Consider the following 19,870-nt stretch of genomic DNA (forward strand, 5'->3'; position numbering starts at 1 on the left):
CGGGTCACGCCGGCGCCTACGCCTGCATTGCCGCGAACCCGCGCACCGGCCGCCGCCGCCGGTCGGTGTTCAACCTCACCGTGGCGGGTGAGGGCGGCCGGGGCGGGCGGCGGGATGGGGAGGGTCTCTGCAAGGTCTCTGCGGTCTCTGCAAGGGAAGAAGAGATGCTGCGGGTGGAGCAGGGGCGAGGCCATGCAGGGCTGGGCGGGGCCAGCAGAGTAGCATTATGGGGGCGGGGCCATCCGCGGCGGGGCGGGGCCAGCGATGGGAACGAAAAGCTTGTGGGGGGTGACAGGGGCGTGGAGCGCATCTCAATGAAGGGGAGGTGCCAGCAAGAGGGCAGCAACGGGTGTGGGTGGAGCCAAAAGGTGGGCGTGGTCACCTAGGTGAAGAAGAGCTGCTGGTGGTGGGGCAAGGAAGAGGCCAGCTGGGGAAGTGGGAGCCAGGGAGGGGTCTGAGAACTATGGGGGAGCCCTATGGAGAGGGATGGGACCCAGCGTGGGAAAGGGGGGACTGGTGGGCGGGGCCAGCCAGCCTGTGGGTGTGGCCACTTTGGTGGGCGGGCCCATCTTGGGCGGGGCGGGCGCCGGAGGCGGGGACTCTCGTGGAGGGGACCAGCCTACCTAGCAGAGAGGGCGGCGCTAGCAAGAGCTCGGGCAGAAGCTCCTGGGCAGGGTAGCATTTATGTTCCACAAAGTAAGCAGCAGAGTGAGATGGCAAAGTGTGAGAGTGGAAAGGAAAGGCACTGAGCCGCCCATGGGGGCTGAACAAAGGGACGGGGTGCGCGTGGGAGAGCAGAGCTGCCTGCAGGAAGGGGAAGCGTCTGGAAAAATGAGGATGGTAGAATAAGCTGGACAAGGCTGGGAAAGGGAAGAACTCGACGAGGTTTGGAGGGAATCGGTGTGACGATTCAGAGGAAAGAGGGGCAGTGGTTGGGGTCGCAAGTGAAGAGTTGCAGGACGGGGCAGGGGCGGAGGATAGTGCGTGGCTAGTGCGGTGGGTGGGGCATGGCGGCGGGGCGGCGCTATGTGGAAGTGGGGGGGGCAGGATGCCACAGATGGAAGCTCAGACAGACTGGACCCTGCGTCTTTCGTCGACAGATCTGCCCCCTGGGTCCCCACAGTGCTCAGTGGAAGGGGGTCCTGGCGATCTCAGCCTCCGTTTCCGCTGCTCGTGGCCTGGCGGAGTCCCAGCCGCCTCCCTCCAGTTTCAGGGCCTCCCGGAAGGCGTCCGTGCGGGGCCGGTGTCCTCCGCCCTTCTGGTGGCCGTGCCCGCCCATCCCGGGCTCAGTGGCATGACTGTCACCTGCCTGGCTCGACACCTGGCGGCCACGCGCACCTGCACCGTCACCCCAGGTGAGAAGGCCCGGGCCTCTTTGGTCCTTTGGGGTACTGAGGCAGGATGACGAGGGCTGAGTCCCTCCTTCCTTACTTTACAAGGAGCGGAATGAGGTGTGGCTCCGGCATGGAGACTGGGAGGGCTGTCACCTTCTCGTGCATGGACTTAACTCGAGCTTAGTGGCTCAGGACTGTAACCCTAGCTACTCAGGTAGCGGAGATCTGAGCATCAGGGTTCAAAGCCAGCCCGGGAAGCAAAGTCCACGTGAGATTCCTATCTCCAGCAAACACCCCTCCCCCACAAAAAAAGCCAGCAGCAGAGCTGACTTAAGTGGTAGAGCACCAGCCTTGAGTGAAAAAGCATGACACCACCCAGATCCTGAGTTCCATTACCAACACAAAATTAAAAAGGAGAAATCCCCACCACCACCACCAAAAGTAATGAATATCTTAAGGGGCTGGGAAGGTGGCTCAGTGGTTGAGTGCTTGCCTTGCATGCATGAGGCCCTGGGTTCTGTTCATCAGCACCACATAAACAGAAAAAAGCTGGAAGTGGTGCTGTGGCTCAAGTGGTAGAGCACTAGCCTTGAGCTGAGGGATGGGGCCCAGGCCCAGAGTTCAGGCCCCATGACCAGAAAAAAAAAAAAAAAGAATATCTGAGAAAAGCGAGTTTCTCAGCACATGGTCTAGTCACTGGAACACAAGACAGCACATGATGCTGAGTTTTACCAATGCTTAGCACTTGAACAAAGCACATAGGGCTTGTGATTCACTGAGTTACTCCATTGACTCTCACTAACTGGACTTTTCCCACTCCAGAGGCCCCCCAGGAGGTGCTACTACACCCCCTGGTGGCAGAGACCAGGTCAGGGGAGGCAGAAGTGGTTCTGGAGGCCTCCGGCTGTCCCCAGCCCTCTAGAGCAGTCTGGGCTCGGGAAGGCCGGCCACTGGCTCCAGGAGGAGGGGGACGCCTGCGGCTCAGCCAAGATGGGCGCAAGCTCCTCATCAGCAACTTCAGCCTTGACTGGGACCTGGGGAACTACTCTGTGCTGTGCAGTGGCGCACTAGGCGCCGGGGGCAACCAGATCACACTTGCAGGTGAGCCTCACCTGTCCAGCCCCTCTCTCTCAAACCCAAGGGTCCAGGCCCAGCCCCTTCCTTTTCCGGTTCCATGAGGATGCCTCTCTGTGTCCTCTGCCCCTGGGATCCAGGCTCCTAGCCCCTTTCCCTCTCCTTTCAAGAACCTGAGAGCCCAGCCACACCCCTCCCTCTGTCCCTAGGCCCCTCCATCTCGTCATGGAGACTACAGAGAGCCCGTGATGCCGCGGTGCTGACTTGGGACGTGGAACGCGGGTCCCTGATCAGTGGCTTCGAGATCCAGGCACGGACACAGAGATCTGACCAGAGCAGAGTCACCAACTACAGGGACTGGGTCAACCTGCTCTTTCTGGGTCCTGGAGAACGATCTGCCGTGGTGCCGCTCTCCCCTGGGAACCCCACAACCTGGGTCTTTCGGATCCTGCCCATGCTGGGAGCCCATCCTGGGACTCCTTCCCAAAGCCGGGTCTACCAGATGGGTAAGCTGGGGCGTTGCAGTTTCTCTCCAGCTTCCTCTTCACATTCTGCCCTGCCCCTTCTCACTCTGTCACACTGACTTGTCCTTCTGTCCCTGTGGAGGTGTTGTGAGTCTGTAACATGAACCACACACATTTCTTTCCTGACTCCCCAGGATCTGCCCCTGGTCGTCCCTCTGTGGCCATCCTCTACCTCTCCTGAGACTGGCCTTGGGCTTGCAAACCTCCTGTCTCAGCCTCCCGAATGCTGGGATTCCAGTCAGGAACCACCATGCCAGGCTAGATTTCTCCATTTCCCTCTGTTTGGCACATCCTCCACCCGGTTACTCCTCAGAGCTGCCTCTGCAGTGTTTCTCCTCCCTTCCTTCTTCACACTTTGTAGTTATGTTATATTTTCTCATTTATTTCTGACTTCTTTCCTAGAAGAAAAGACCACAAAGGTATGTACCTTCTCTGGATTTTCTCCCCAGTGGAGCCTCAGCCTCCTCAGCAAATGTATGGAGACTGCCACGAGGGCTGGGACTGTGGCTTTGCGGTAGACACTGCCATGATCCCTAATTCTTGGGTTCTGAATGGGAGGGAGGTTGGGGTGTGGACTCTTGGGTCCTGCCTTGAATTTTCTGTGTTTCCAGGACCCACTCTGAGCCCCGGGGCCATCGCTGGCATCGTCCTGGGATCCTTACTAGGCTTGGCGCTGTTGGTAGGGCTTATTGTCCTGTGTATCTGCTGCCTACGACGCTCCCAAGGTGAGTGGCAGCCTTGGGAAGATGGAACTAGGGCCACGTGGGAGGGCCACTAGCAAGATGTCCATCAGGGGCCTACTTGAACCAATCAGCATGGCCCTACATCATCTGTCCCACCTTCTTCCTTCTATACCAGCCAATTGGAGTAAGGCTCCGCCTGTCTGGTCAGCTTCTCTTGCTATTTGCTGGGCCTGTGTGTGGAAGCAATCAATCATGCATGTTTGGTCCTCCTCTTCATCCTTGCTCAGGAAAGGCTCCTACAAAAAAGCAGCAGCCCCTGACCTTGGCACCTGTGATCACCCCACCAAGAAAGACCATGCAGAAGAGTGTGACCCCAGTACAGACTCCACAGCCACTGCCTATCAAATGCCTACCGAAGGACCTCAGCCCAGTCAGGGCTCACCAAGTGAGTGCGGAAGACCCAGAGATGCGGAGGGAGTTGTGCTTCGTAATCAGGAAGATGAGGTGTTCTCAGTTCCTTCTCTCCAGTTTTTAGTTGCTAGTTTGCAAAGTTGATAAAACTATTGTTTTTCACTTTCTTGAGACAACTATGTAGCCCAAGCTACATTTTGAACTCCTGGCCCTCCTGCCTCAGCTTCCCAAGTGCTAGGATTACAGGTGTGCACCACCATGCTCAGCTCCCATATTTTTTTAAGAAGCATATGATAGTTGTTCAGGATTTCCCACTCAGCTCCTACATATATTAAAGAAACAATGAATTCTACTTTCTCTTCCAAAGGGTTGTGGATGGTCCTTCTTTTTCCTCCCCTATAAAAAGTAGTCAAGACTTGCATCATTTTTCTCCTGAGGTGAATGGAATTTGTTTCTACATAAAAGTTGGGTTGTTGCCTGGTGTCCCTTAGTTTTTCCAGTGGTGACCAGACATTTTTATTTTCCTCTTGCAAATGGAGAGAACTCGGCTAGCTTTCAGAAAGTGAGGGAAAGGGAAATGGGCACGCCAGGTCATATCCAGGGCCCTCCGGAGGTCACCCCCCTACCCTGTGCTTTTCTTCCAGCTCACTGGCCCGCGTCCAGTCATCTGTCCAGGTGGGGGCTCTCGGACTGTTCGGACAGCCACACAGGTGTGATCACAGCTGGCGACCAGCTCTGCATGGTATCTTTTGCCTCAGCAGCAAAGAGCGCCTGAATTGACTGAGGGGTGGGACTGTGTCTAGTCTGTCTGTCTGTCTCTCATCGTCGTCGTCGTCGAAGAAGACTCCCTCTATGTGAATACCTGAACCAGGAGAGACTGCTGCAGATCTGAGGGCTCTGCTCAAGTTCAGAGGCAGGGCTTGTTGTATTGCTAGGAGCCAGAATGGGAGCCTGGTGATTGGTTTTAAGTTCACATGGCATCCTCCAGGCCACGCCCCCTTCAGCTCCCACTTCAGGCACACCTCTTTTCTCTTTAAACTCATGTACAAGTCTGCACACAGCCTTTTCCACCTTACCCAGACTTCTCATCCTGACCTTGAGACATCTTGTGGTTTGACCTCGGTCACCTCCCTTCCCCAGGACTCCCCATGTACCCTAAAGGTACCCACTCTTTCTCACCTCTTCTCTCTCTCCCTCCTCACCCCCCCTCTCTCTCCAGGCAGTTGTCCCTAGAGTTTGATTTGTCTGGTCCCTTTTTTCTCCCTTATGCCATTAATTTAGCAAGTCTCAAAGGAACCTTTCCCATTCTGAAGGTCTCCCCTCACCCCATCGTAGATCGAGACCCACAGCCTCTGAGCTTCCCTCCCCTGTGTAAACACACAGAACCGTGTGTGGCCCAAAGTCCCTCTTCAGATCGAGATCTTCTGGAGGGCTCAAATGCTGCCCTGATCTCTGCCTTTAACCCAGGACTTTGCACACAGCAATCAATAAATACACTGGTTGGCTGTGCTCATGTTTTGTGAACTAGCTGGTATAGGGTTGGCCCCACAGCTTCTCTCAATGTGATTGTGGCTTTCTCCTGCAATCATGTTCCCCACACCCATGGGGAAATGTTGGGGGCACCTTAGTGAAGATCCTCCCAAGTTCTATTAACAACAAGAGGGGGCTCAGCCACTCCTTCAAGGGGCTGGGCCCTTTGAATCTTTCTGCTCTGCCACTTGCAGTAGGTAGGCATATGTTCCCCATGTGCAAGGCCTCCTGTAGCAATGTGGCTGCTGCAGCTCTGGTCCTCACATCTTCACACAACTGTACCCAAAGAGAAAAGGAAGAGGGTAGGGTTCCCTTCGCCAAAACATTACCTGAATGGAGGAGGGGAGAGGGAGAGGGAGGAACTTCCTTGGAAGTCCATCAGCAACCCCCCTTTATATCTTCAGTCACTCAGTCCTCAATGACTTGGACCTCTGCAGGCAGAGACTTTGGAAAAAGGCGTTTTATTGGTGTGGTGGTCTCAACACTCCCCATGAATTGGAACACACGGCCCCCAGGGTCCCCCCGCCCCCCCTCCCTGGCTCCCCTCCCACTTCCCACCCCATCCTGGGCCCTGGGAATGGAAGACAATGTGGGATGGGGCCCACGCCCCCGTCTGAGGTACGGTCACTACCCCTTGCCCCCTGCCCTCTGCCATCTTCTCCACCAAGCTGTGGGTGGTGTAGTTTGGGTGTGTGGTTACAGGTCTAGGGGGTTGTCAGAGCAGGTCACATGGTGTCTTTGTCTGGGCTTAGGACGTCTGGGTGATGCCCCCCACTCAGGGCGGTGTGGCAGCCAGGGTGGGCGATTCCGGCCATCCTGGAGCTCAGGCCCCGCTTTTCGGCGCCCCATCCCTGACCGCAGGGTCCACCTTGAGTGCAGTCCTGGTTACTGCCTACGGGACGGCGGGAGCCAGGAGATATTGCTGGTCACAGGCGCTGGTGCGTGTGTGTTTGAGTGTGTGTGAGCGCGGTCAGGTCAGCCTTTGGGAGGTACAGTTGGTGGAGACACCGGGGATCCCACACCTGGGGACCAGCTGCAGGGGACCCGAGGAGCAGCTGGTGGCCAAGGTGGGGAGCGGTGATGGGGGTGGGGCAAAGCACTGAGACAGACAGGCGACAGCCTAGCCGCCGGCCTGACAGTTGTATGGAAGCACCGATTGGCCCAGGAAGGGGGCCAGAAAGTTCGGGGTGGGGGTGGGGGAGGGAAACAGGGGAAGGGGGAAGGTTTCAGGCCCCTAAGCCAGTGGTGGGGCTTCTGGCGACAGGCAGCTGGTGGCAGAGCAGAGGGAAAGCAGCCAGAATGGAGATCCCCGACCCAGTCACCAGGCTGAGCCACAGCGGCTGCGCAGGAGGTGCCTTTCCCGAGCGAGGGGAGGGGTCGGTGTGCGTGCATATATGGGAAAGGCGGGCGTCTCCTGTCACCACGAGGACCCCATCCCAACCGCCAGCACAGAGGCAGCAGGGCTGGGGGGGGAGGACACAGGGTGGGAGGGATGGACGACTGCTGATCCATCCCACCCCTCAAGCCCACCATACACACACACACACACACACACACACACACACACGTGTGGGCTCACACTCACACACCCCATCCACACACACAGACACACACGAGCCAGTTGACAGCCTGAGCTAAGAGAAGGGCGCGGGGTGGCCGGGGGTGGGTCACAATCGGAACGGTGAACGGGTGGCGAGAATGGCTGTAGAAAGATGGACAATTTTACAGTATCCCTCACAGTGACGGGTTTTCTAAAGATCTTTCTCCTCCTCCTTCTTCCTCCTCTTCTTTCTCCTCTTCTTTCTCCTCTTCTTCCTCTCCTCTTCCTCCATGGCTGAGAGCTCTTTCGCCCCCTCCTGACTCAATGGCGCTTTCTCTCTCCCCCTAGTCTCCTCTCTTGGCCCGAGGCCCCCTGCAGGGGGAGACGCCCGCGGTGCCTACATCCTCCACCACAGCCAGCCCAGGGCAGACAGGACAGTCAGGGGCCCTGGGGGCCTGGGGGCCGAGTTCTCCAGGGATCCTGGGCCTGGTAAGAGAGAGAGAGGGTCATGAAAATGGGGCTGGGATGGGAGAGAACTCTGTAGCCCTGCACAATGTCTCCGTCTCTAAGTCTCTCTATCTCTCTTAATTTGTACCAATGCCGGGGCTTGAACTCAGAGCCCTGCACTCTCACTTGGCTTTTTGTTTGTTTGTTTGCTCAAGGCTGGAACTCTACTAGTTGAGCCATGCCTCCACTCCTCGCTTTTTTCCTTGTTCGTTGGAGGTAAGGGTCTCATGGGCTTTTCTACCCAGGGAAGACTTTGAACCACGAGCCTCTGATCTCAGTCTCCTGAGTGGTTAGGATTACAGGCGTGCGCCCAGCTTCCCTTGACTTTTTTTGAGACATGGTCTGGCTCTGTATGTCAGGGTAGACTTCAATGCTGCATCCTCCTTGTTCACGCGTCCAAAGCAGCTGGGGGATGTGGGGTGGGGAGGTTTCGGGTACCGACCATCTCCGGTGGCTGGCTATTATCACAGTGGCCTCCTTCCTGGTGTCTACCTCCACCCTGCCCAGTCCATCCCACTAACAGCAGCTCACAAGCTAACCAAGCACCAACGCCTCCCAGTTTGACAGCCCTGTCTTGCAGTTCAGCAATATCCGGGTGTCTGATGCCCCTTCCTGTCTAAGGGCAGGGGCCAGGGCTCGCTCTCCATGGGTTAGGCTATTCTCCCCGTGCTTTTGCCACCGAGGTTCCCTTTCCCACGCCTTTGCTCAGGGTTGACTCCTGTCTGTTCAGGCCTCCGTGTAAATGTTGGACCATCCCGGAAGCTGTGTCTGATGATACTCCTCCTCATCCTCACCAGCCCCGCGGGCTTTCCTCTCTCGGTCGTCTCTGTATCCCAAATCCCTTTTGTGCATGTATGTGTTCCTTCATCTTCCCATCCCCCGGCTTCTGGATTTTCTACTCCTGAGTCATGAACTCTTCCTGTTTCTGTTGTACAACTGCTGTAGTCCTCGTGACTGGCCCTTAGTGGGCGCTCAGGGAATCCTGAGGGAATGGATGCTTCCTTGGCTCATGGAAAAGCTCTCATCTCAGTGTCTGGACTAGGGAGGAGGCAGGCCTGTGTCCTAGGCCTCTCCCCCAGGACCGGCCCACCCCTGTCCAGGCCTCGCTCCCCACTAGGGCCCTGCCCATCTCAAGGCCCGCCCCCAGCACCGGGCCCGCCCTTTCCTGCCTCACCCCACCTCCTGGACACGCCCCTCTCAGCCCCGCCTTCTGGACCCCGCCTCACTGCCTGGCACACCCCCCCAGCCCCACCCCACCGCCTAGGCACGCCCCCTCCCCAGCCACTGCCCCAGGGCCTGGGCCCCGCCCCGCCGCTTGGACACGCCTCCTCCCAGCCCCGCCTCCTGAGTCCCGCCCCATTGCCTGGGCACGCCCCCCAGACCCGCTCCACAGCCTGGGCCACGCCCCACCACCTGGGCACGTCCCCCTCCTCAGCCGGGCCTGCCACCTGGGCCCCTCCCCAGCGCCTGCCCCGCCGCCTGGGCCCCGTCCCCCGCCCCGACTCACGCAGGAGCCGCATGGAGGCGCTGGACGCTCCCAGCCGGTTGGCGGCGCGACACGTGTAGTTGCCGTAGTGCCGGGCGCTCACGTTGGCGAAGAGCAGCATGGAGCGGGTGCGCTCCGTCTGCACCTTCAGGCCCTCGGCCGCGCCACTGCTCAGCCTGCGGGACACCGGTCCGGGTTGGGTAAGGCTCCCGTCGAGGCGCCCAGTCCAGCTCCCGGGCTTCTCTGCCCAGGAGACGCTGCGTTCCCCCCCCCCGTACCCCAGGGCTCCCAGAGTCCTCTCTCCAGCCCCGCGGTCCCGTGGCCGCTGGATCCCGGCCCCAGGCTTGCATTCATCACCCTGGGAGCCTCCCGGGGCCTGGCGGGCCCCTGCCAGGGACGCCGGACCCCTCGGCCCTGCGGTGCCTGGGGCCGTGGGCCTCACCTGCCCTCCCCTCCCCTGCCTGGCCCTCCTCTGCCCTCTCCCCCCTCTGCCCCCCGCCCCCGGTGACGTCCTCACAGCCTGTCATCCTTGTACCACTGGAAGTCCGCGGGCGGCACAGCCATGGCTTCACAGCGCAGGAGCGCGGCCCGGCCCGGGGCGGTGCGCGCGCTGGTCACGTCGGTGATGGTCGGGGGATCTGGCGAGGAGCGGAGGCCAGCAAGGGCTCTTAGCTGTCGGGGAGTATGGCGCCCCCGCTCCCTCCTCCCGCAGACCCCGCGTTCTACCCAGCTTCCTCTTCATGGGACAGCCCCCTCCTTCCGCGGGCACCCGGGGCCCGCCCTCCTCCCCCGCCCCATCCAGGGCCCGCCCCCATTCTCCCCTCCCCGAGCCAGGGCCCGCCTCCTTACTCCCCACCCCCCGGGGCCCACCGCCTCCCTACCCCCCCCACCCCATCCAGAGCCAGGGGCGCTCACAGTTGACTGTGACCAGCACCCGGCGGCTGTCGGGCGCCGAGTTCACGCCGTTGTGGGTCACGCACTCGTACTCCCCGGCCTGGCCCCGCTGGATGTCGGAAATCTCCAGGATCTCGCCCTCCGAGGTGAAGCCGTCTGTGAGGGGAGGGTGGAGGGGGGGCGGGGCCGGACACAAACACTTAACACGGGACAACACGGGCACAACACGGACACACAAGCGGGGCGCGCACAGCAGGGCCTGGTGTGCCCGGGTCCGTAGGCGCTGGGTGGGCCGGGGGCGGGGCGGGCGGGGCCAGGGGCGGGGCCGGGAGGCCTGCGGGGTGGGCGTGCTAGGTGGGCGGGGGCGGCGTGGTGGGGCGGGCCAGGGCTTGTGGAGTAGGCGGGGCCAGATGTGTGGGTGTTGTTGTGGGGCGGGGCCTGGGCGGGGCCAGATGGAAGGGCGGGGCCCGCGGGGAAGGCCAGAGGACTCCAGGGGTCAGAATGAAATCCTAGGAAGGAAGCAGCCAAAGTTTTGGGTCTCAAAAGAATCTGCGGCTACAGATTCCGTGGGTGCAGCCCCGAGTCCAGTAATGGAGCTCCTCGGGTCCAGAGAATGAGAATCTGTTGCTGGGATCAGCGACCCAAACGTGGGAGGCCCTCTGTTCAAGTCCCAGCAGGTCCTCTAGGCCTCAGGACATCCAGCAACCCCTGATGTCCTGGAGCTCAGAAGCATAGTGGGGGTGGGGGCACTCCAGGGATCTGAGCTTTTGCCATTGGGTTCTGGGGTCTCAGGGGATCCACGGGTCAGGATATAGAGATTGTCACCACAGATCTCCAGATCATGGGGGTGAGGAGCCGGGGGTGGGGGTGTGGTCTGTGGGGAGGCCCAACTGGGCTGTGAGGCTCAGGTCCTTGGTGCTCTGTTTAGGGGCAGCTGTGAGTGGTGACCCAGCGCTCACTGAGGCAAGGGAGAAGGCTGCGCATCTGGGCAGGGACCTGAGAACCTGCATTTCTGCCCATCTCCCAGGGTGTGCAGATGCTGAGTGAGGTCTGAGGACCATGTTTGGAAAACTAGTAGTTGGGCTGGCAGCATAGCTCCGGTGGTTGAGCCCTTGCCTAGCAAGTGCAAGGCCCTGAGTTCAAGTCCCAGTGCTGCCAAAAAGAAGGAAGGAAGGAAGGAGGAGGAAGAGGGAGAAAGGGAGGAAGGGAGGAAGGAAGGGAGAGAGGGAGGGAGGGAAGAAGGGAGGGAGGAAAGGAAGGAAGGAAGGAAGAGGAGAGAAGAAAAGAGAAAATCTTCCTTCCACGTTAGAGTGCCCAGTAGGACAGAGGTAGGAATGGCTGGGAGATGGGAATGTGGGCAGGACCCAGGCTCCGGCCTGGCCCCAGTTCTGGTAGAGGATCCTGCAGGTAGGAGAACCTGTGAGTGGGGCAGAGAGGCTGGGGCTGTTTGGGCAGATAACCTGAAGCACTGGCCTTGTGGAGGGCAGGTGGAGGAAAGCCAGTGGTAAGGTGCTAAGGACCTGGGGTCCAGGGATGAAAACACCAGGATAGCAGGGGAAATTAAATCACCGGAAGAGGTGAGGGCAGGGGTCTATGGGATGCAATGGCCCAGACTGGCCAGGGGTGGGGTTCTCACCTCGGAGCTGCCTCCAGGTGACCGTGGGCTCCGGCCGCCCCACAGCCAGGCAGAGCAAGTTCACGTCACCCCCTTCATTGACTGTCACAGGTGAGGAGATGTTCACGATGCGGGCGGGCACTGCAGGCCGAGCAAGCAGTCAGTGACAGGCTGAATGGGCAGCCCTAGCCTCCTCCTTCAGACCCGGGGGTTCAGACCCCAGCCTCCTCTCTCAGAACCAGGGGTCCAGACCCCAGCCTCCTTCCTCAGACCCCGAGGGCTAGGCCCCAGCCTCCTCCCTCAGACATGGGGGTCCAGGCCCCATCCTCCTCCCTCATACTTGGGGGTCCAGGCCCCAGCTTCTTCCCTCAGAGCCGGGGGTCCAGGCTGCAGCCTCCTCCCTTAGACATGGGGATCCAGGCCCCAGCCTCCTCCCTCAGACATGGGGGTCCAGGCCCCAGCCTCCTCCCTCAGACCCGGGGGTCCAGGCTGCAGCCTCCTCCCTTAGACATGGGGGTCCAGGCCCCAGCCTCCTCCCTCAGACATGGGGGTCCAGGCCCCAGCCTCCTCCCTCAGACTTGGGGGTCCAGGCCCCAGTCTCCTCCCTCAGACCCAGAGGTCCAGGCCGCAGCCTCCTTCCTCAGACCCAGAGGTCCAGGCTGCAGCCCTCTTTTTTTTTTTTTTGTCGGTCACGGGGCTTGAACTCTGGGCCTGGGCGCTGTCCCTCAGCTCTTCAGCTCAAGGCAAGTGCTCTACTACTTGAGTTACAGTGCCACTTCCGGTTTTCTGGTGGTTTACTGGAGATATGAGTCTCACGGTCTCTCCTGCCCGGGCTGGCTTTGAACCTCGATGCTCAGATCTCAGCCTCCTGAGTAGCTAGGATTACAGGCGTGAGCCACCAGCGCCCGGCTGAAGCTGCAGCCCTCTTGTTTCCTCCCAGCCCCTCTGTGGATCTGCGGGGCCCCATTTCCCCTTCTTGGAATCCCAGAGTAGGGCCTGTGTGCAGCTGGTTCATTCCCTCCCAGGCCCTGCAGGTGCCGCGGCTTTGATTGCACTAGCTGTGTGCAGTCCTGGCGTATGCCTTGGAAGCCCCTCTTGGAGCCTTTCCTTGGAAAATCCACCTCCGTTGGGCAGGAAGAGCCCACCTAGTGTATCCTCAGTCCTTAGAAGATGCAAGAAACCACCCCCCTCCCGCACGCCACAGCTCTCCTAAACAGAACTGTCTCCCCAAACCATGCTTATCCAGGGCCATTCCCTGTGCCTGGGTGACCTCTGCTTCTATGTGTCCCTGAGGTTGGGAAGTAGCACTGTGGGGGGGGAGGGGAGGAGCCCTTCCATGGCCTGTGGGGGGGTGTCTGCCATGCCCCCCCCTCAGGAGTGCCACCTGGGCCCTGGGAGGCTCACCGTGGACAATGAGGTAGAGCTGCGTGGTGTAGGGCTGGCGTTGGGTCTGGAAGGAGCAGGTGTACAGGCCCTCATCACCCAGTGCCACCTGGGTGATGAGGATGGAGAACTCCTCAGGAGTGTTGATGAGCAGCCGCACACGTGGGTCGCTGGTCCAGCGGTCGTTGCCCGCGTACAGGATGTTGGAGCGGTTCAGCCAGGCCACCCGCGTCACATGCTCATCAATGAAGCAGCTGGGGGGGGCAGTGAGGGGAAGCTGGACTTCCACACCCAGCACCGGCCCTACCAGGCTGACCCCGCTGTGCACGCCTTGCGGGTGGGTAAACTGAGACTCACACAGGGCAGGTGGGGAGCCCAGGGGCGCTGAGGCTCATGGTAACTGAGGGGTGCTGTCCACCAGAGACGGGCGGGGAGCAGAAGGAGGGGCTGGAAGCCCAGAGAAGGAGTCACCAAGACTGAGAAAGACCCTCAGAGACTGTGATGGGATGGGAGGCAGAGACCCAGTGAGGGGGGCGAAGGGGGCAGAATGCTCGGGACCAGCAGCCCAATAAGCAGGCCTAACATGTCCACCGGCTAAGCAAGGCAGATGAGAACTCTTGAATCCTCGACACTCACATGGTGGTCACCACCCCCAGGTGGGAGCAGTCTCCCCACACCCCCTCCCCAAGAGGGGAGCTCCACAGGGGAAGCACCAGCCGCCCCTCCACCTGGGGCCCCTACCTGAGGGTGGCGTTGTCACCTTCGCACACGGTATAGTTGTCTGCCGGGGAGTTGAACTCCAGGCTCTGGGACAGCAGCCCTGCAGGGGGAGCAGGCGGCTCAGCCCAGCAGCTGGGGCAGGGCAGGGTGGGACAGAGGCCTCACACCATGCTCAGCCCCAGGCTGGGGACACAGGATCTGCACCCACAGCCCACTATGCTCATGGATGTCACCAGAGATACACACAGCAGACACACTCAGAGCAGACACGCACATGTGAGCCCTCCCAGGGCACCGATACACAGGCGGGGATGGGGCTCAGGTTAACAGTTGCACCTCAGTGACACAGAGACAGCACATGAACACATAAACACACGTGCTCACATAGGAACACACTCACAATTACATGTTGTGCACACAGAAACCCATGTGTGCACACACATGCCAATCACATGTGCCCACAGGTACAATGCACACTGATACACAGACAAATATGTGCAGAGAAACATATAATATACATACATACCAGTCACATATACCCACAGATACATACATACACACAGGGTGCATACACACACCAACATATGTATGCACAAGGAAGGCTGCATTTGAACATACCAGTCGTGTGTGCCTACACATGACACACACATGTGGATACAGACTGACATGTGTGTATATACACCAACACCCATGTGCCCACGGACACACATGCAATGTACAAATGATACACAGGTGCACAGAGGTATGTGCAGATATACACCAATGCATATGTACACACATGTAGACATCCACACAGACATACCAGTCCATGTGTGCACAGGTATAAATCCACACACCCATACAGACACAGGTACATGTGCACACAGAGCAGACATGTGGACACAGGCATGTGCCCAGCCATGAGTACTCAGTACCCATGCACACAGATATAATGTACAGAGACCCATGCTTATGCACAGACAGGACACAGGTACAGATGCACACGCACACAGATACCACACATAAGAAACACATGTGGCTTAGTGGTACAGTGCTTGCCTAGCATGCATGAAACCCTGGGTTCAATTCCTCAGTACCACATACACAGAAAAGGCCAGAAGTGGCTCTATGGCTCAAGGGTTAGAGCACTAGCCATGAGCAGAAGCTCAGGGACAGTGCCCAGGCCCTGAGTTCAAGTCCCAGGACTGAAATAAAAAAAAAAGAAAGAAAAAAGAAAAAGAAAATCCCCTACGTGCAGAAACCCACGTATGCACACATTCACCCAGACATTCGGAGCCAGCGGACGTCAGACACTCGATGGGCACACACTGTATGGACCTGTAGACACACACCCACGGCACGTGGCCATGCTCAGATTTTGTATGCAAACCTTCCAGCCCTTGCTGCGCCCATGTGCACAGGCCCAGCTTGCCCATGGCCCAGAGGCCCCGTCTGTCTTCTCTGTGGCCCACGGCCAGTGGGCTGGACCTGGGCCAGCGAGTGCGGGCTGGGTGTGCGGAGGCGGGAGACAGCACAGGCTGGGAGGGAGGAGGCCAGCTGGGTGACCTTGGACGCCGGGAGCAGGCAGGCCCTGTGAGGGGCTGCCCTGCCCCCAGCAGGGGAAGAAGAGCTAATTAATCTAATGAATTAATTGCCCGTGCTGGCCCCAATGGCTCCCGGGGGTCCTCTCGATCACAGCCCCTCAGCATGGGGCCTGGACAGAGCCAACTGCCATGGCTAGCCAGGATGTGGGGCTCCAGGGCCCTGAGGCCAGGCCAGAGTCACTGGTGTGTTTGGAGGAGGCAGGAGGAGGGGAGGGCTGTCCCTGCCCTGCCCATGTGCAGTGCCCTGGACTCTGACATACACACACACAGTGTCAACAGCACCAAGAAACACTCATGCCTATGACTGTGTGCTGATGAGAGGGACACACACACACACACACACACACACACACACAGAGGCACGGTGACACCCATGGCCCAGATGCACACACAGCAGCAGGTCAGGTGGAAAAGACAGCTGTCTTCTGGGAGCAGCCAGACTATCACGCTCAGCGCCGGAAGGGGGGGTATGCGGGGGGTGGGGGGTTAGCCCAGGCCAGGCAGTCCACACACTGAGTCACCCCAGAAAATGCCACTGCTACTCTTTCCTGCAATGCTGTCGATGTCGCTCCAGACATGGCTCCATACTCTGGGGTACAGCACCACCCAGGGAGCCGCCCTCTCTCCCTCCCCCAACCCATCACATGGCATCCCCAGCCAAAGCAGATATCCCCCCCTACCCCCACCTCCAGGCCCTCAGCTTTGGAAGGAGGCCCTGAGTCCACCCACACCAAGCTACAACCTACAAGAGGAGAAGTCACAAATATAACGCCTGGGGCATAGCAATGGATGCCTGCAATCCCAGCACTCCACAAGCTGAAGCAGGAGGAGTCAAAGTCTGAGGCCAGCCTGAGCTGCATCCCAAGCCCTGACTCACACAAAACACAACGAAAAATTAGATATGTAGCTCAGGGCTAGAGCATCTGCTGAGCATGCACCAAGGCCCTGGGTTCAATCCCTAGCAGTACAAAAAACAGGGGGTCTGAAACCCAAACTATACCAATTCTATGTGGGTGCTCACACCATCTCCTAGACAGGCCAAGGCAGACACTGACCAAGGTCCTGATGACACCACTGACATTGGAGGTCAGTCTGTCCTGGGCAGTGTGTCTGGGTCTACATCCACTTGGTTCGGGAAGCATCCCCATCCTGAAGTTGGTCATAACCAAAAATACCTCCTGACCTTGCCAGTGTGTCCGTGACAGCCACAGCCCTCACGGAAGGCAAACTCGGGGCTGGGCGTGGCCCACATTATATCCACCGCTGCCTGGGAGGAAAAGGCCAAGAGGCAAAGTGTGAAATACTCTTGGAAAAAAAGAAACCAAAGGCCCAAAGGCCGGGGGGCGTGGCTGGCGGTGGGCGGTGCGATGGGCGTGGTTGGTGGTGGGCATGGCTCCGGAGCTGGAGCATTCGCCTGGAGGCGAGGAGCTGTCCAGGGTCCTGTCCAGGTCTGGGGACTGAAGCGTCCCCGCCTCAGAAGCCCATGCTGGGAGACGGACTCCCACCGCAGGCAGGCAGGGCAGACGGGCTAGAGCACAACTTGCCCCAAAGATCCTGCTGACCCTCCAAGGAGGCCTTTCCCAGGAAAGGGACCTGGGCCTCTGCTCCGGGGACCGCAGCAGAGCGGCTCACCGCCCGGCATGCAGTCAGCCCAAGAAAGGCGGGCTGCTCCTACACGGCGCCCTCTTTTTCAAGAAGCATCCATGGCCCTCCCTGGTGTGGCACCGCCATCTGAGAGAGGCCCCTGGCCGGGCTAGTGCTGTGTAACTCCTACAAAATGCCCTGCATGCGTCTGCTCCCACAAGCCCACCTCAGCTGCAGGGAGGGCAAGTGGGGTGCCAAGTTGCTGGGCTTCATGCCCCTGTACTGCCCTCCAGTTGCACAGGTAACTCCACCTCTTTGGACTCAGTTTCCCCGTGGGGAAGATGGTCAGCTTCCCTGGCTGTGGGGGAGAGGGAAATCCTGGGGGCACAGAGGCATCACAGGGCTCCGGAAAGCAGGCCTCATCTCTGTCTGATAAATCAAGGGGAGCGAGTGATTCCTCACAGAGGGACGTGGAGTTGGAGGTGAGAATGTAGCCCGGCCCCTCAAAGGATCCCAGAGAACTCTGCTGAGGGAAAGAAAGACAGGAGGATCTCAAGTTCAAGGTCAGCCTGAGACCTGATCTCAACACAAGCACCAATAAGTTTGCTAAAATGAACCAATAAAGCAGAGACTGGGAAGGCGGCTCAGCGGTAGAGTGCTTGCCTAGCATGCATGAAGCCCTGGGTTCGATTCCTCAGCACCACATACACAGAAAATGTTGGAAGTGGTGCTGTGGCTCAAGTGGTAGAGCGTTACTAGCTCTGAACATCAAGAAGCCTAGGGACAGTGCTCAGGCCCTGAGTTCAAGCCCTGGGTCTGGCAAAAAGTTAAAAAAAAAAGCAGGGGCAGCCCCCACCCCTTCCCAGGGCAAGATGGCCAGGGGCAGTACCAGCCTTCAAACCACCCTTCAGGTGTCCAAGAGCAAAGACACCCCAAACTTACTTGGAGTTGTCGCTTGGTTTAATGGGTTTGTTCTACAATACAATATAGCTGCTTTTGTGAATGAATGTTAATGGCATGAAGGGGGGTGTTGGCATAGAGTTTAGAAAAGAATTAAAAGTAGATTAATATTTAGGAATGCCAGGGAGGAAGTTAAGTGGAAATAAGCCAGAAGCAGCGAAATGGGCTTATTTTGTTTCTGTGTTTGGAAAAGCACCAATGAACCAACCCATTCTCTCTTTACCCTGACCTCTGTGTTCAATGAGTTTGTTTAAGTTGTAGAAAACTAATAGGGGGAGGAGGCTTCCTGTATCTGGGGCAGCCCCAGACACCCCATTTTTTTTGAGACAGAGTCCCACCATGTAGCCCAGACTTGGCTTAAACTCAAGATCCTCCTGCTTCTGTCTCCCAAGTGCTGGCATTATAGGCAGGAACCAACATACCTATGGCTTAATCTGGGGGTTAGGGGGCGGGGTGGGATGCACCTGGCTTTGCTCTTATACCTGGTGCATGATTTGAGTTATTTGGAAAATATCTGGAGTACAGAAGAAAGATTAGAGGGTTGGAGGCCTGGGTCAGGTGTTCAAGCATCAGCCAATGAGCAAAAGCATCATATCCTGGTCTAGGACAAAAAAGGAAGGAAGGGGGCTGGGAAGGTGGCTCGGCGGTACAGTGCTTGCCTTGCATGCATGAGGCCCTGGGTTCGATTCCTCAGCACCACATAAGCAGAAAAAGCTGGAAATGGCACTGTGGCTCAAGTGGTAGAGCGCTAGCCTTGAGCTGAAGAGCTGAGGGACAGCGCCCAGGCCCAGAGTTCAAGCCCCATGACAGACCAAAAAAAAAAAATAAATAAATAAAGGAAGGAAGAAGGAAGGAAGGAAGGAAGGCTGATTTAATAATAGCCCATGGCATAGCTGGCTCAGACTGCCCCTGGTTGATGGATGCCTCTCCAGCACTCCATTTTGTCTGGGCTCACCCCATCCCATCACCTCTTGTCCTCAGCTTGGGAACCTGAGTCTAGAGGCAGGAAAAGCCCAAACCAAGGTCACATCCACCCCATGCTGCACTTGAGCCAGGATTTGGACATAGGGGTGATCTTTGGGGGGGAAGGGGGTCTGGTCAGGGGAAGTTACCTGGAGAGTACAGAAGGTGTTGGTGGTAGTTCGGGGCAGGGGGAATGTGGGGGCACAGGGAGTGGGGGAGGAAGGAGGCAGACAGGATAGAAGGAGGGAAGGAGGTGACCACAGGGGCTCTAGCAGGGTGACAGATGAAGACGAACAGTTTGAGAGACAGATGGGACGTCACCCGGAGACTGGACAGGTGCTTCCGGAAGTGGGGGACACGGACACATCCAAAGATGAGTGACACACACCCCCACACGCACAGAGCAGCTCAGCTTCCTGGCTGGCTGCGTCCCCAGCCTCGACTGTCCCCTTACCCCGGCCTTGTCTGTCCCCCCCCTCCCCTGGTGGGCCAGGCCGTGGGAGGCTGTGCGCTCAGGGCCGCATTTGGCCGTGGGCCTCTGTCCGCGGTGCTTGGGGTGGAGGCGGGGGGGGGGGCTGTCCCTAGCACCCCCCCTACTGCGACCCTGCTGTAGTCACAAGTGTGACCCTGCTCCGAAGGCATCCCTCCCATCAGCTCAGGATTCCCCCGCCCCCTGCACCCCCTCTTGCCCCCACCCGGGACGGGGGGGGGGAGGACGTCCTGGCCGGTCATGGACCCTCGCTGGCCCCGGCTGTGTCCCGCCGGCCTCTCCTCATTAACCCTTAGCGCCCTGCTCCCGGCGGGCCTGTCCCTGGTCCAGCGCTCGTCCGTCCGTCCAGCTGCCCTCCTCCCTGTCCGGCCCCGCATGTCCACCTGAACCGCTCAAGCTGATTTCCAGCGCCGCACCCCAACTTCCCGGATTCCCGAACTACTCCCCCACACAGCCGCAGTACCCCCCAAACGTCCACCCCCCCTGGACCCGGGAGCGCGGGGGGAACCCCCTTCCCGGGGCACGCCCGGGGCGGCGCGGGGCTCCATCTGCGGGCGCACCCGGGGTGCCCCGCTTCCGACCCCGGGAA

The 19,870-nt window shown here is 59.0% G+C and overlaps 2 protein-coding genes across 2 annotated transcripts in view; one reads left to right on the plus strand and one right to left on the minus strand.

Annotated features, from left to right (window-relative positions):
- The window catches only part of Vsig10l (V-set and immunoglobulin domain containing 10 like), a 6,972-nt gene extending 2,219 nt beyond the window's left edge, over window positions 1-4,753 (plus strand). The window contains exons 5-11 of the mRNA XM_013027612.1: window positions 6-87; window positions 1,101-1,355; window positions 2,157-2,435; window positions 2,618-2,914; window positions 3,544-3,657; window positions 3,903-4,060; window positions 4,671-4,753. Of these exons, the coding sequence (XP_012883066.1) occupies window positions 6-87; window positions 1,101-1,355; window positions 2,157-2,435; window positions 2,618-2,914; window positions 3,544-3,657; window positions 3,903-4,060; window positions 4,671-4,742 (1,257 nt within the window). The 3' untranslated portion in view covers window positions 4,743-4,753. The remainder of the gene's footprint in view (window positions 1-5; window positions 88-1,100; window positions 1,356-2,156; window positions 2,436-2,617; window positions 2,915-3,543; window positions 3,658-3,902; window positions 4,061-4,670) is intronic.
- A 1,422-nt stretch (window positions 4,754-6,175) lies between these two features.
- Window positions 6,176-19,870, minus strand: part of Iglon5 (IgLON family member 5) — a 27,674-nt gene continuing 13,979 nt past the window's right edge. Inside the window, exons 4-12 of the mRNA XM_013027613.1 lie at window positions 17,095-17,226; window positions 16,460-16,551; window positions 13,723-13,833; window positions 13,003-13,235; window positions 11,620-11,739; window positions 10,005-10,139; window positions 9,607-9,727; window positions 9,111-9,265; window positions 6,176-7,582 (exon numbers count right to left, since the gene is read on the minus strand). Of these exons, the coding sequence (XP_012883067.1) occupies window positions 7,494-7,582; window positions 9,111-9,265; window positions 9,607-9,727; window positions 10,005-10,139; window positions 11,620-11,739; window positions 13,003-13,235; window positions 13,723-13,833; window positions 16,460-16,551; window positions 17,095-17,226 (1,188 nt within the window). The 3' untranslated portion in view covers window positions 6,176-7,493. The remainder of the gene's footprint in view (window positions 7,583-9,110; window positions 9,266-9,606; window positions 9,728-10,004; window positions 10,140-11,619; window positions 11,740-13,002; window positions 13,236-13,722; window positions 13,834-16,459; window positions 16,552-17,094; window positions 17,227-19,870) is intronic.

The sequence above is a fragment of the Dipodomys ordii genome, unplaced genomic scaffold, assembly GCF_000151885.1.
Source record: "Dipodomys ordii isolate 6190 unplaced genomic scaffold, Dord_2.0 Scaffold105, whole genome shotgun sequence".
NCBI classification, from domain to species: Eukaryota; Metazoa; Chordata; class Mammalia; order Rodentia; family Heteromyidae; genus Dipodomys; species Dipodomys ordii.